Source organism: Ranitomeya imitator, chromosome 6 (assembly GCF_032444005.1).
Source record: "Ranitomeya imitator isolate aRanImi1 chromosome 6, aRanImi1.pri, whole genome shotgun sequence".
Classification (NCBI taxonomy): Eukaryota; Metazoa; Chordata; class Amphibia; order Anura; family Dendrobatidae; genus Ranitomeya; species Ranitomeya imitator.
In genome coordinates, this window is record NC_091287.1 from 161,203,536 (window position 1) to 161,216,510 (window position 12,975).

The 12,975-nt window shown below is 42.3% G+C and overlaps 1 protein-coding gene across 3 annotated transcripts in view; it reads right to left on the minus strand.

Moving 5' to 3' along the window:
• Positions 1 to 12,975, minus strand: part of VPS41 (VPS41 subunit of HOPS complex) — a 354,940-nt gene that overhangs the window by 305,740 nt on the left and 36,225 nt on the right. For 2 of the 3 annotated variants that reach the window (XM_069730259.1, XM_069730260.1), the window contains exon 2: positions 4,575 to 4,613. In XM_069730259.1, coding sequence (XP_069586360.1) covers positions 4,575 to 4,613 — 39 coding nt within the window. Of the gene's footprint in view, positions 1 to 4,574; positions 4,614 to 11,208; positions 11,264 to 12,975 lie in introns of those variants that run through there. The other variant, XM_069730261.1, reaches the window with a different exon arrangement.

The window sequence follows — 12,975 nt, forward strand, 5'->3', positions numbered from 1 at the left end:
TCCTGATCACAGACAGTGCAGCCCTCTCTCCTCCTGCTTTGCACTGATTTGGTGCAGAGCAGAAGAGCGGAGGCAGCAGGTGCTGAGTGGCTGAAGGACCTTTTACCCAATTAATCCAAGGACCTTTCAAGTCATGAGAATGATCACAAGACCTGAAAGGTCCTTGAGTTAATTGTGTGGAAGGTCCTTCAGCTGCTCAGCTTGTACAGCTGCTGACCAGGAACTGCAAGATGTGATAGAGAGTGTGCGTGCGTGCGTGTGTGTGTGTGTGTGTAAGTGTGTGCTTGTTGCAGATCTATGTGTATCCACTGAACTAAAAGGCTGCTGTCACACTAGCAGTGTTTGGTCAGTATTTTACATCAGTATTTGTAAGCAAAAACCAGGACTGGTTTTGGTGCATATGTTTCTATTACACTTTTCCTCTAATTGTTCCACTCCTGGTTTTGGCTACAAATACTGATGTAAAATACTGACCAAATACTGCTAGTGTGATGGCAGCCTAAGGCAAAAAGACGAACGGCACCGCCAGTGCTGCTGATTCCTGTGCTGTCAATGTCATACCATACTTCAGGCTTAGCCTTATGACCCTGGGTGCTAGTCCAGGAAAACACAGTGTCATAAATCCTCCAAAGAAGAGCAGATAGCACTCACCAGTCAATCATTGACCCTTGGAAGCGCTAGTAGGCGCAAAACGGCCGTCGTCAAGCTTCTGCTCAATCCCGTCCACACTCCCCCGGCCAACATGCTTTTTTACTACAAATAAAGAGCTGAATTTCTACAAAAGACCAGAGAGTGGTTTCTGCTTTTTTTTCTTTGGAAGAACTATGTGTATATAACATGTAGCAGAGCTGTGTGTGTTTATATGTGCATGTAGCAGAGCAGTGCGTATGCATATGTTATGTGGATCAGGATGGTAGCCATGGGCAAGGTACTCATCTCCTACACCTCTGCACGTTTCATGAAGGTGGGGGTCCTGGCAAGGTGCGTGGACTTGAGCTGTAGGGCTGCATGTACCCAAAGACTAAGGCTGGCCAGGACCAGGTGTTAGACAGTTCAAGGAGGGAAACCATCAGCTTAAGGCTGTGTACACACGTTCCGGATTTTTCGCCTTTTTTTCGCTATAAAAATGTGATAAAACCACGAAAAAAACGCTCACATTAAGCATCCTATTAATAGAATGCAATCCGCATTTTGTATGCACATGCTGCGTTTTTTTCCGGAGCGGAAACGCATTCAGGAAAAAAACGCAGCATGTTCATTAATTTGCGGAATCGCGGGGATTCCGCACACATAGGAATGCATTGACCTGCTTACTTCCCGCATGGGGCTATGCCCACCATGCGGGAAGTAAGTGGATCATGTACGGATGGTAACCAGGGTGGAGGAGAGGAGACTCTCCTCCACGGACTGGGCACCATATCACAGTAAAAAAAAAAAAAAAAAAAAGGAATTAAAATAAAAAATAGTGATATACTCACCTTCCGATGGCCCCGGAGTCCTCCCGCCTCTCAGAGGTGCACGCGGCGCCTTCCGTTCCCAGGGATGCTTTGTGCGAAGGACCTGGGATGACATCACGGTTACGTGACATCATCCCAGGTCCTTCGCACAATGCATCCCTGGGAACGGAAGCCGCCGCGTGCACCGCTGAGGACATCGGGGGCCGTCGGAAGGTGAGAATAACCTAGCATTAGATCTTAGCATTTAGCATTAGATCTTTTTACTATTGATGCTGCATAGGCTGCATAGGCTGCATCAATAGTAAAAAGTTGGTCACACTTGTCAAACACTATGTTTGACAAGTGTAACCAAACTGTCAATCAGTTTTCCAAGCGATGCTACAGATTGCTTGGAAAACGCTAGCATTCTGCAAGCTAATTACGCTTGTAAAACGCTAGTGTTTAGCAGGAAAACACATGCCAATTCCGCATGCGTTATATCCGCGGCAGGGAGTTCCGGAATTGCCGCGGAAATTTCAGCGGCAACTCCGGACGTGTGCACATAGCCTAAAATAAACTTTTTACTGACCATTAACTTAGGGAGGGTAACATACAGTAGATAATGGTACATATCTTTCCAAACATTTTCTTGATGATACATACGGTAATATTTTCCTCACAAAAATTCAATTCCTTTTTTTTCTTTTACTTGTTCTTGTTTGTCTTCACTATTCCTCACTACTTCACCACAATCCAGCTTGACACTACAGTTCACCTAGCAAGAGTCCTCAACTCAACTAGTGGGTCTGTATCTTCTTTTCCCCTTAAAGGGAACCTGTCACCTGAATTTGGCGGGACTGGTTTTGGGTCATATGGGCGGAGTTTTCGGGTGTTTGATTCACCCTTTCCTTACCTGCTGGCTGCATGCTGGCTGCAATATTGGATTGAAGTTCATTCTCTGTCCTCCATAGTACACGCCTGCGCAAAGCAATCTTGCCTTGCGCAGGCGTGTACTACGGAGGACAGAGAATGAACTTCAATCCAATATAGCAGCCAGCATGCAGCCAGCAGGTAAGGAAAGGGTGAATCAAACACCCGAAAACTCCGCCCATATGACCCAAAACCAGTCCCGCCAAATTCAGGTGACAGAGTCCCTTTAAGGGAGTGATCTTGCCAGTATGGCCGATACTTTTCCTCTCACCTACAGACGCTCTGGAACTCCCATCCGCGGCACTCTCTTCGTCTAGTGTACGTCATCCTGTCTAGGCCCTTTACCTTCAGGAGTTATAAACTCTCGGACATACTGCTAGACGTCCTCTCCCAGGACCCGTCTCTAAATCACTCTGTCCCTCAGTCTCTCTTCTTCGCTTCTGCTCTGGATCACTCTCTCCTGATCTCCTCTCAATTCTAGGGACACCATGGAAATGCGGCACTGTTCAGACCAGACCTTAGAACCCTTCTCTATGCACTCCGGGCCCTATCCAATGCCTCAATAGGAAACAGTCTCTTTCTCTTCAACCTAGCCTCTCCCATTCCACGCTAGTTCCAAACATGAAATCTTGCTATCCCTACTGTCAAGCAAGTCACATTATCAACATTAATACCATATATAACATTAACATCTTTTTATTCACAGTTCACATTACACAACACAATACATTTTACAACCAGATGAAACATTTTCTACCACCTGTGAATTAAGCCTACCTGACATACGGTAATTTTTTTATTCCTTATTTTTTGTATCTACAGTACAGACCAAAAGTTTGGACACACCTTCTCATTTAAAGATTTTTCTGTATTTTCATGACTATGAAAATTGTACATTCACACTGAAGGCATCAAAACTATGAATTAACACATGTGGAATTATATACTTAACAAAAAATGTGGAACAACTGAAATGATGTCTTATATTCTAGGTTCTTCAACTTTGGGTCTGTACTGTATGTAAAAAAACCTCCTCCTTTTGGCTTTCCTGACTTGTCTGTTTCCATCATTACTTGTATTCCCCATGTAATAACAATGTTACCTCTACTTCCACCCAGGGCCGGATTTAGGCAAATTGTGGCCCTGGGCAAAATTCAAAGTGGGGCCCCCAATCCTGAAATATTCCAACAACAACACTGTTAGGCCCCCTTCACATGTCCATATAAACTACGTACGTGTTACACCGATATCTGGGTCACCAGTGTTTTCAATCTGTGTTGAGAGTCCTCAGTGGTTGATACCTTTTAATGGCTAACTGAAAAGATGGTAACAAATTGCAAGCTTTCGAGACTACATATTAACCACATTAAATTATAATCACAATGAAGTAGAATCTGTTTTAATGTTAATGATAAAGGTAAATAAGTTTATGAAAAAAGTGTAAAAGGGGCAATAATTGGCTTTTTTTATTTTTAAACCCTCCCTTGTCACTTTTTTATTCACAACTTCCTGGATGACCTGGGTCTCCCTAAGGTCTGTGTACAGACATGTGACCACTGCAGCCAATCCCTGACCTCAATGGTTATGTGCTTGTCAGCACTGAGGCCAGTGATTGCTCCCAAAGTCAAAATCAGCCCAGGTAGAGCAGGAAGCAGAGACTGGCCGGAAAACTAGGAATTATTGGAAACACTTTGGTAGGAGATTGGTAAAGTACTATTACCGTAATTAGTGATGAGCGAATATACTCGTTACTTGAGATTTCTCGAGCACGCTCGGGAGTCCTCCGAGTATTTTTTAGTGCTCGGAGTTTTAGTTTTTATTGCCGCAGCTCAATGATTTACATCTGTTAGCCAGCATAAGTACATGTGGGGGTTGCCTGGTTGATAGGAAATCCCCACATGTACTTATGCTGGCTAACAGATGTAAATCATTCAGCTGCGGCAATAAAAACTAAATCTCCAAGCAGTAAAAAATACTCGGAGGTCACCCGAGCGTGCTCGAGAAATCTCGAGTAACGAGTATATTCGCTCATCACTACTTATTTAGTGATTTTTAATTGTCCAATTACCTCATAGACAACATTATGGCCACAACCCGAATAAAGCAGCAAAAAACACATTGCTAAAAAAAAAACATTTGTAATGGGTGAGTACAATACTAGAGATATTTAAAATGGAAGCAACACACTGAAATTGATAAAGCACTCACCTCAGATTCTTCCGTGGATTCCTCATGAGACATCGCGTCCTGTGGAGATTGAAGTAAAAATAAAAAGTACTTTAGTAGAAGACCAGCAAGTTAATTTGTTTTATAGTAATATTTTGATGGTAACCATTGCACATTTAAAAATCCTAAAGTATGTAACCCTTTCTGGCTGTCAACAAAAGACATTTTTCTCCATTTATAATAATACTAATTGATTATTCATCTAAAATAAATTTTTCATTTAAAAAACGAAACTTTAAGAATATCTTAAAGGGAACCTGTCACCTGAATTTGGCGGGACCGGTTTTCGGTCAAATGGGTGGAGTTTTCGGGTGTTTGATTCACCCTTTCCTTACCCACTGGCTGCATGGTGGCCGCAGTATGGGATTGAAGTTCATTCTCTGTCCTCCGTAGTACACGCCTGCGCAAGGCAAGAAAACCAGTCCCGCCAAATTCAGGTGACAGGTTCCCTTTAAGAACGCAGTCAAAACTTGGACACTTGTTGACGGAATGGTTTTCCTTGCTCTTACGGAAATATGCACATTATAGATTTAGAGATAAGGCACCAAATTCACGAAGGATTAATCTTTCTGCATCTCACAAAGACATAGCGTTTAGTACAATAATGTCAAATTTTGACTCGCCAAACCACAGTATAGATCTAATCTAATTTCCATGGTATGGTATGGAATGGTATTGCTTGAACCAAACAAGTCTCCTGTTCTTGTTTTCAGTCCTCAGTAGTGGCTTCTTTACTGCAATTTGACCATAAAGACTTGCTTCTGGCAGTCTACCCCGACCAGCTGTTCATGAGATGTGTCTGCTACTTGATGTCTGTGCATCAGATATGAGGGCTGTTATCTGAGGTGCCATCAGCTTGCACTTTCTGAGATGGTCTTCCTTTCCTGGGGCAGTCCTCATGTGGGTCAGTTTCATTATAGAGACTGATGATTTTCATGACTGCACTTGAATATACCTTCAAGGTTCTAACAATTCACTGACCTTCATGTTACTTTAAGAAGTAATAAAGACTGTTGAGTGGTTCTTGCCATATTCTGGCTTAGAATAGTTGTGGAAGAAGGTTCAGAACGGTGTGGACACAAATGGTGGTGACAAACACTTTCTGAAGGCAAGTAATTCCACAAATGTGCTCTTGGAGAGGCAAGACTGTTCATTAGAAGCAGTTCTTTGTGGCTACCTGATAGAGCCGTTTCAGAAAATGTCAAGAATGTGTCAAGTTGTCATAGAAGTAAAAAGGGGGATCTCTGAGAAATCAAAGAGTTAACATATTATCCTTTGTTTCACATTTTCCTTGTATTCATGTGTCACTTTGTGGCTTTGCTGCCCTCAGTCCGAATCTACAATGTGCACATTCCAATAATAACAAGGAACACCATTGCAGGAGCATGTTGGTCGGAACTTTTGATCGTACTGTATGGCAAAGGGTACGCCATTTATGTTACACTGCATATTTGGGATCCAACTTGTGTGATCCAGGTGATTGCCATCAGGCCTCATTCAGATGTCCGTTATTTCTCTCATACGCAAAAAATTAACAGATTTTCATGACCAAGCTGGATCACGTTCATCGGTGTTTGATCAGTTTGTCCTTTATTACCATTAGTTTTGTTTTATGTACGAGAAGGATTCTCAAGCTTCTCCTGACATGAAAACTGAAGATGGCATCCTGTGCTGTCTGACTGTATCTTACAGACCCAAACATTGGCATTGGCGAGTTTGTTCTTACAAACTAGATGGATGACTTCTACCCATGCAAATCACAGATCGTGATCCTCATATGTGAATGACTAAGGTCTGAACACGCTCCAACCAATGAGTGCCAGGGAAGCGCTCCTCTGTTTCAGGAGGACTAATGGGGCAACCAAGCAGCTCCAAATAAAGGCAGCGTGCCGCGAACATGGGCTAAACGTAAGGAGCTTGGTTTTTTCTTAGCGCCACTGCCACTTGGTTCTGGTGATTGATGGTGGGCACAGTGCTTGAATACCCCAATAAATCTTTCAATGATCTTTATGTCATACACTGTTCCAAGTGAAAATACCAATTTTGAAGACGTTTTCCAATTGTAAATACTGACGGCCTTGAATGGGACCGAGCTGAAGTACCAGGCACAGTCACCCGTATGGTTGTGCTGCTGTCAATGCAACAATGGAGGCCCAGCTTATACTGCACAGGAAAGCGCTGAAAGCAGTGCCTCAGGAAATGCGGTAACCTCCACACGCTTCAAGGTGCCATTTACATTAAAAATGTAAATGAGAAAATGTTACCGATGTCATCAGCGTTTTGGATCAGTGTATCAGATGGAAAAATAAATGACAAACAATCTTCTATCCGTTGCAATGTGAAATACAGACTGTACACCGATCCGCAGACTTGTACTGGCACTTGTCATCCGGGATGGTGGAGAAACATGGACATCTGAATGACATCTACGGGAGAGGGACAATGGCAAGCCACTTTATGAGCTTTTAGGAGACTATCAACCGCATGAATTGGGGGGAAAAGTTGTCTGTGCCAAATTTCTCCTAATAGCAGAAAGTCCCAAATGTAGGACCCAGAGCAGTCAGGAAATATTAATACATGCAAAGATTAGCGGTACTTCCATATAATGGCTGCCGCAGGACAGATGCAATATTACATTCATATCACTCAAAGTGAAGACTGACCATGGAATGCAATCGTTATGTTTTATCAAGGCTATATAATACATATCTTGGCTTTATTATTTCAAATCTATTGAATCAGGCAGAAATTATTAATATTCACGAATGGAAAGTTATAAACGACAGTCCTGCACAATAATAACTGTCCGGGAGGATCATATAAATGCTACATAGCGGGCTCTACTGGGGTAACGGGAATACGCAATAACAACAGTAATATGGGGATTTTTTTTTTTTAATCTTTAAAGTTACCATTTTTGTAATAAAACCCCACACAAATGCTTCTTCCATAAACCCAGTCACCAGACCCCAAGCATCAGATTTACCTCTGGACAATAAAGGTTACTGCACAAAAGTTATAGAAGTGTTTTACACATAATGGCTGACATATTTCCTGAAATAATAAAACTATAAGAGGAAAGAGACCAGTAATTCTTCATGAATCCATTGAAAGAAAATTTGCTGATGTGGAGCCTTCTTCAGGAGGTCAGCAAAATGAAGATTTACTTAAGCTATTTATAGTGATCAAGAGCAATAAAATGTTACACCAAGATGCTGACAGAGTGTAAGCAGTTCTTGACCTACCTATTGAGAAAACAAAAGCTCCGAACGTGCCGTGATGAAGAAAAAGGAGGCTAGCCACCGACCTGGACGTGAACATATACAACACTGAGGTACGCTACCAACAAATCCAAGTGTATCCGGCGCACACAACATACAAATCTGCTTCATACAAAGAAAATGGGAAGAGTAGGCAGCTCTAGTGTCACCAAGGTTAAATCCCTAAGCTCTAGGATAAAGGCATATACCGTATATATATATATAGATATATATATCTATATATCTATAGAGATATATAGATATATATCTATATATATATATATCTTTATATCTCTATAGATATATATATATATATATATATAGATATAGATATATATAGATATATCTATCTATCTATCTATATATATATATATATAGATAGATATGTATATATTTCACACACACATATATACAATACTAGATGGTGGCCCGATTCGAACACATCGGGTATTCTAGAATATGTATTTATGTATGTATATAGCAGCCACATAGTATATAGCACAGGCCACATAGTATATAGGAGCCATGTAGTACATAGACAAATACTATGTGGCCCGTGCTATATACTATGTGGCTGGTATATACATACATATTGTAGAATACCCGATGCGTTAATACAGGCCACGCAATGTATAACAGTGGCCACGCAGTATATAACACAGCCACGTACTATATAACACTGTCCACGCAGTATGTAGCAGCCAAGTAGTATCTAACACAGCCACGTACTATATAACACAGCCCACGCAGTACATAGCAGCCACGCAGTATATAACACAGGTGACGTATTATATAACACAGGCCACGTAGTATATAATACTGGCCACGTAATATATAGCACAGCCAACGCAGTATATAGCAGCCACGTAGTATATAACACTGCCCACGCAGTATATAGCAGCCAAGTAGTATATAACACTGCCCACGCAGTATATAACAGTGGCCACGTAATATATAGCACAGCTCACGCAGTATATAGCACAGCCCATGGAGTATATCACACAGCCCACATAGTATATAACACTGCCTATGTAGTATATAGCAGCCACACGGTATCTAACACAGCCCACGTAGTATACAGCAGGGTGGGCACCATATCCCTGTTAAAAAAATTTTTTTAAAAATAGTTATATACTCACCCCTGGGATCCAGCGAAGCTCTGGCGATACGCACACGGCTGCAGCCATCTTCCGTTCCCAGGATACATTGCGAAATTACCCAGATGACTTAGCGGTCTCGCGAGACTGCTAAGTCTTCTGGGTAATTTCGCAATGCATCGCCGTGTGCGGCTCGGCGGACTACGGAGGGTGAGAATAGCAGGTTTTTTTTTATTATTTTTAACATTACCTTTTTTTTTACTATTGATGCCGCATAGGCAGCATCAATCGTAAAAAGTTGGGAACAAACAGGGTTAATAGGAGCGGTTACGGAATGCAGTATCCGCAGCCCTTTACCCCTGGCATTAACCCTGTGTGAGCGGTGACAGGAGGGGAGTATGCGGGCGCCGGGCACTGACTGCGGGGAGTAAGGAGCGGCCATTTTCTTCCGGACTGTGCCCGTCGCTGATTGGTCGTGGCTGTTTTGCCGCGATCAATCAGCGACTTGGATTTCCATGACAGACAGAGGCCGCGACCAATGAATATCCGTGACAGAAAGAAAGACAGACAGAAAGACGGAAGTGACCCTTGGACAATTATATAGTAGATATACCGTAAATATACATACACACAGCTCTGGCAAAAATTAAGAGACCACTGCACAGTTTTATAAAAATCAGCTTCTCTACATGTCTGACAGCCATTCCATTCCAGTGTCAGTTGAATTCTAACCAGAGTAAATCTCATTCTACTTAATGTGCTTCTGATTAGGTGATCACCTGAACCAAATCATATTTAACGAGGAAAAGTATGAAAAACATTGCTGTGGTGTTCACAATCCTCTTGCAATAGGACAAGCTGGATGGCAAAGTGTTAGTAATAATATCCCAAAAGTAATAGGAATGACAAAATAACTTTTAGGCTGTGTGCATACGTTTCGTTTTTTAAGCATTTCTGTCGTGTTTTTCTGCTGTGGAAATGGTTAAAAAAAGCTAACAAAAGGCATCCCATTAATTTTAATTGCATTCTGCAATTGCTGTGCCCATGCTGCATATTTTTCCGCAGAGGAATCACATCGTAGTAAAGTAAGCAGCATGTTTATTTATTTTGCGGAATCGCGGCGATTCCGCCGCCATAGACTTGTCTTGGAACGCTTGAAATCCGCAAATATTAAAAATGTTTGCGCATTTGCTGCGGTTTTCTAAATCAAAACCGCAGTAAAGAGGAAGTGACATCATGGGCTTCCCATCATGCCATCCCATGAACATCCCATAATCCAGGAAGACGAGAATGCCAGATCATTCCTGTCTTCCTGGATGATGGCTGGTATGATCTATGTCTATGTGTGTGTCTCTGTGTGCGTGTTGTATTAGCGGTGTATGTGTGTAACTAGACATAGGCCGATGAGACTACTACTCCCATCGGCCTATGTCTGTCCCCCTTCAGTGGCAGCAGGATCAGCTCGATGAGAGCTGTATTTCCCATTAAACTGTTCCTGCTGTAAAAAAAAAACGATTTTTTCCCAACTTTATTTGTGCTCAAATACGCTTAAAAACGCTTAGAAAAAACTCATGAAAAACACGTAAAAAATGAATCAAAATCCGATTTCCTTGGCATGGGTGTGAGGTTTTGATGAGGAAAAATCTGCATCTATTCTGCAACGTGGGCACATAGCCTTAAAGATGCCAAAGGAGTTAGAAAGAAAAATCTTAGGCCGGGTTCACACTTGCGTACCGGGGCTTTGCGGACGGCTGCGTACTTCCTTCTTGAAGCTCCGCCCACTTCTGTTTAGGTCCACCTGCATCCTGTGTACTTATCTTTAACATTGGGTACACAGGACATGCGGATGTATGCGGATGCGTCATTTTGACACGCCCGCCGACCGCACAGGACCGCAACTTGTGTCCCCGTGCAGTCGGCGGGTACGTCAAAATGACGCATTCGCATGTCCTGCATACCCAATGTTAAAGATAGGTATGCAGGATGCATGCAGAAGTAGGCGGACCTAAACGGAAGAAGTGCGGAAATGGGCAGAGCTTCAGGGAGAAAGTACGCAGCCGTCCGCAAAGCCCCGGTATGCAAGTGTGAACTTAGTCTTAGAGTGAGGAAAAGAAGGGCTCGATTCTGGCTTTACTAGCAGAGGGATACAGTGAGCATCAAGTTTCTAAGATGGCAGTCCATTACATCAAGGGCAAGCAACAGACATTGGGGACAACAAAGCTACAGATCGTCAGAGGGTGAAAACAACTTTACACTGACCGGGATGACCGTCATCTTATTCGAATGTAACTCAGCAACCGCAGGATGACATCAAGTGATCTGCAAAAGGAATAGCAAATGGCAGCTGGGGTGAAGTGCACGGCACAAACAGTTTGCAACAGGCTCCTAGAGGCCAGACTCAGGTCATATAAAGCTAGAAAAAAGCCTTTCATCAATGAGAAGCAAAGGAGAGCCAGACTGAAGTTTGCCAAAGACCATAAGGATTGGACCAGAGAGGACTTGAGTAAGGTAATCTTCTCTGATGAGTCTAATTTTCAGCTTTGCCCAACATCTGGTTGTCTAATGGTTAGATGGAGACCTTGAGAGGCGTACAAGCCACAGTGTCTTGCACCCACTGTGAAATTTGGTGGAGGATCGGTGATGACCTGGGGATGCTTCAGCAAGGCTGGAACTGAGCAGGTTAATCTTTGCGAAGGACGTATGGATCAATCTGCATACATGGTTATCCTGGAAAAACAGTTGACTCCTTCTGCTCAGGCAATGTTCCCCAACTCTGAGGACTGGTTTTTCCAGCAGGACAATGCGCCATGCCACACAGCTAGGTCAACCAAGGTGTGGATGAAGGACCACCACATTAAATGTCATGGCCAGCCCAATCTCCAGACCTGAACCCCATTGAAAACCTCTGGAATGTAATCAAGAGGAAGATGGATAGTCACAAGCCATCAAACAAAGAACTGCTCACATTTTTGTACCAGGAGTGACATAAGGTCACCGAAAAGTAGTGTGAAAGACTGGTGGAAAGCATGCCAAGACGCATGAAAGCTGTGATTAAAAATCATGGTTATTCCACAAAATATTGATTTCTGAACTCTTTCTGAGTTAAAACATTAGTATTGTTGTTTCTAAATGATTATGAATTTGTTTTTGTTTTTCATTATTTGAGATCTGCAAGCAATGCATTTTTTTGTTATTTTGACCATTTCTCATTTTCAGAAAATAAATACAAAATGTATTGCTTGGAACGTCGGAGACATGTTGTCAGTAGTTTATAGAATAAAGGAACAATTTACATTTTACTCAAAAATATACGTGTGTGTGTGTGTGTGTGTGTCCAGAAAATCACACTGTATAAATTATAAAAATGTATTTGCATTTTGCAGTGAGAAATAAGTATTTGATCCCTCTGGCAAACCAGACTTAATACTTGGTGGCAAAACCCTTGTTGGCAAGCACCGCAGTATGACTTTTTTTGCAGTTGATGATGAGGTTTGCGCACATGTCAAGAGGAATTTTGGTTCACTCCTCTTTGTAGATCATCTCTAAATCATTAAGATTTTGAGGCTGTCGCTTGGCAACTCAGAGCTTCAACTCCCTCCATAAGTTTTCTATGGAAGCTTAAAACTAGGTGAGGAACAGCCAAACATGTATTATAACATACGGTAATTGCCTTATATAATAGGTCACAATTAAATATTCATAATATGAACCTCTGTGGCACTTCACGAGGCCCAATTTCCAACACCAGCACCATGCCTCTGCGAGTAATACTGCGTATCACAATTGGACATTACTGACATATAAGGCTACGTTCACATTCGCGTCTTTGGACGCTGCGTCGCCAACGCAACGCACGACGCACCAAAGACGCATATGAAACGCACATTTTTACGATGCACGCGTTCAACACATGCGTCGTGTAACGCAGTGTTTTTTTTTAAAGAAAACTTTGCGTTTTGTTTAAAAACGCAGCGTTTTACGACGCATGCGTTTTCCTAAAGTGATGTCATTGTTTAGCAATTAAGG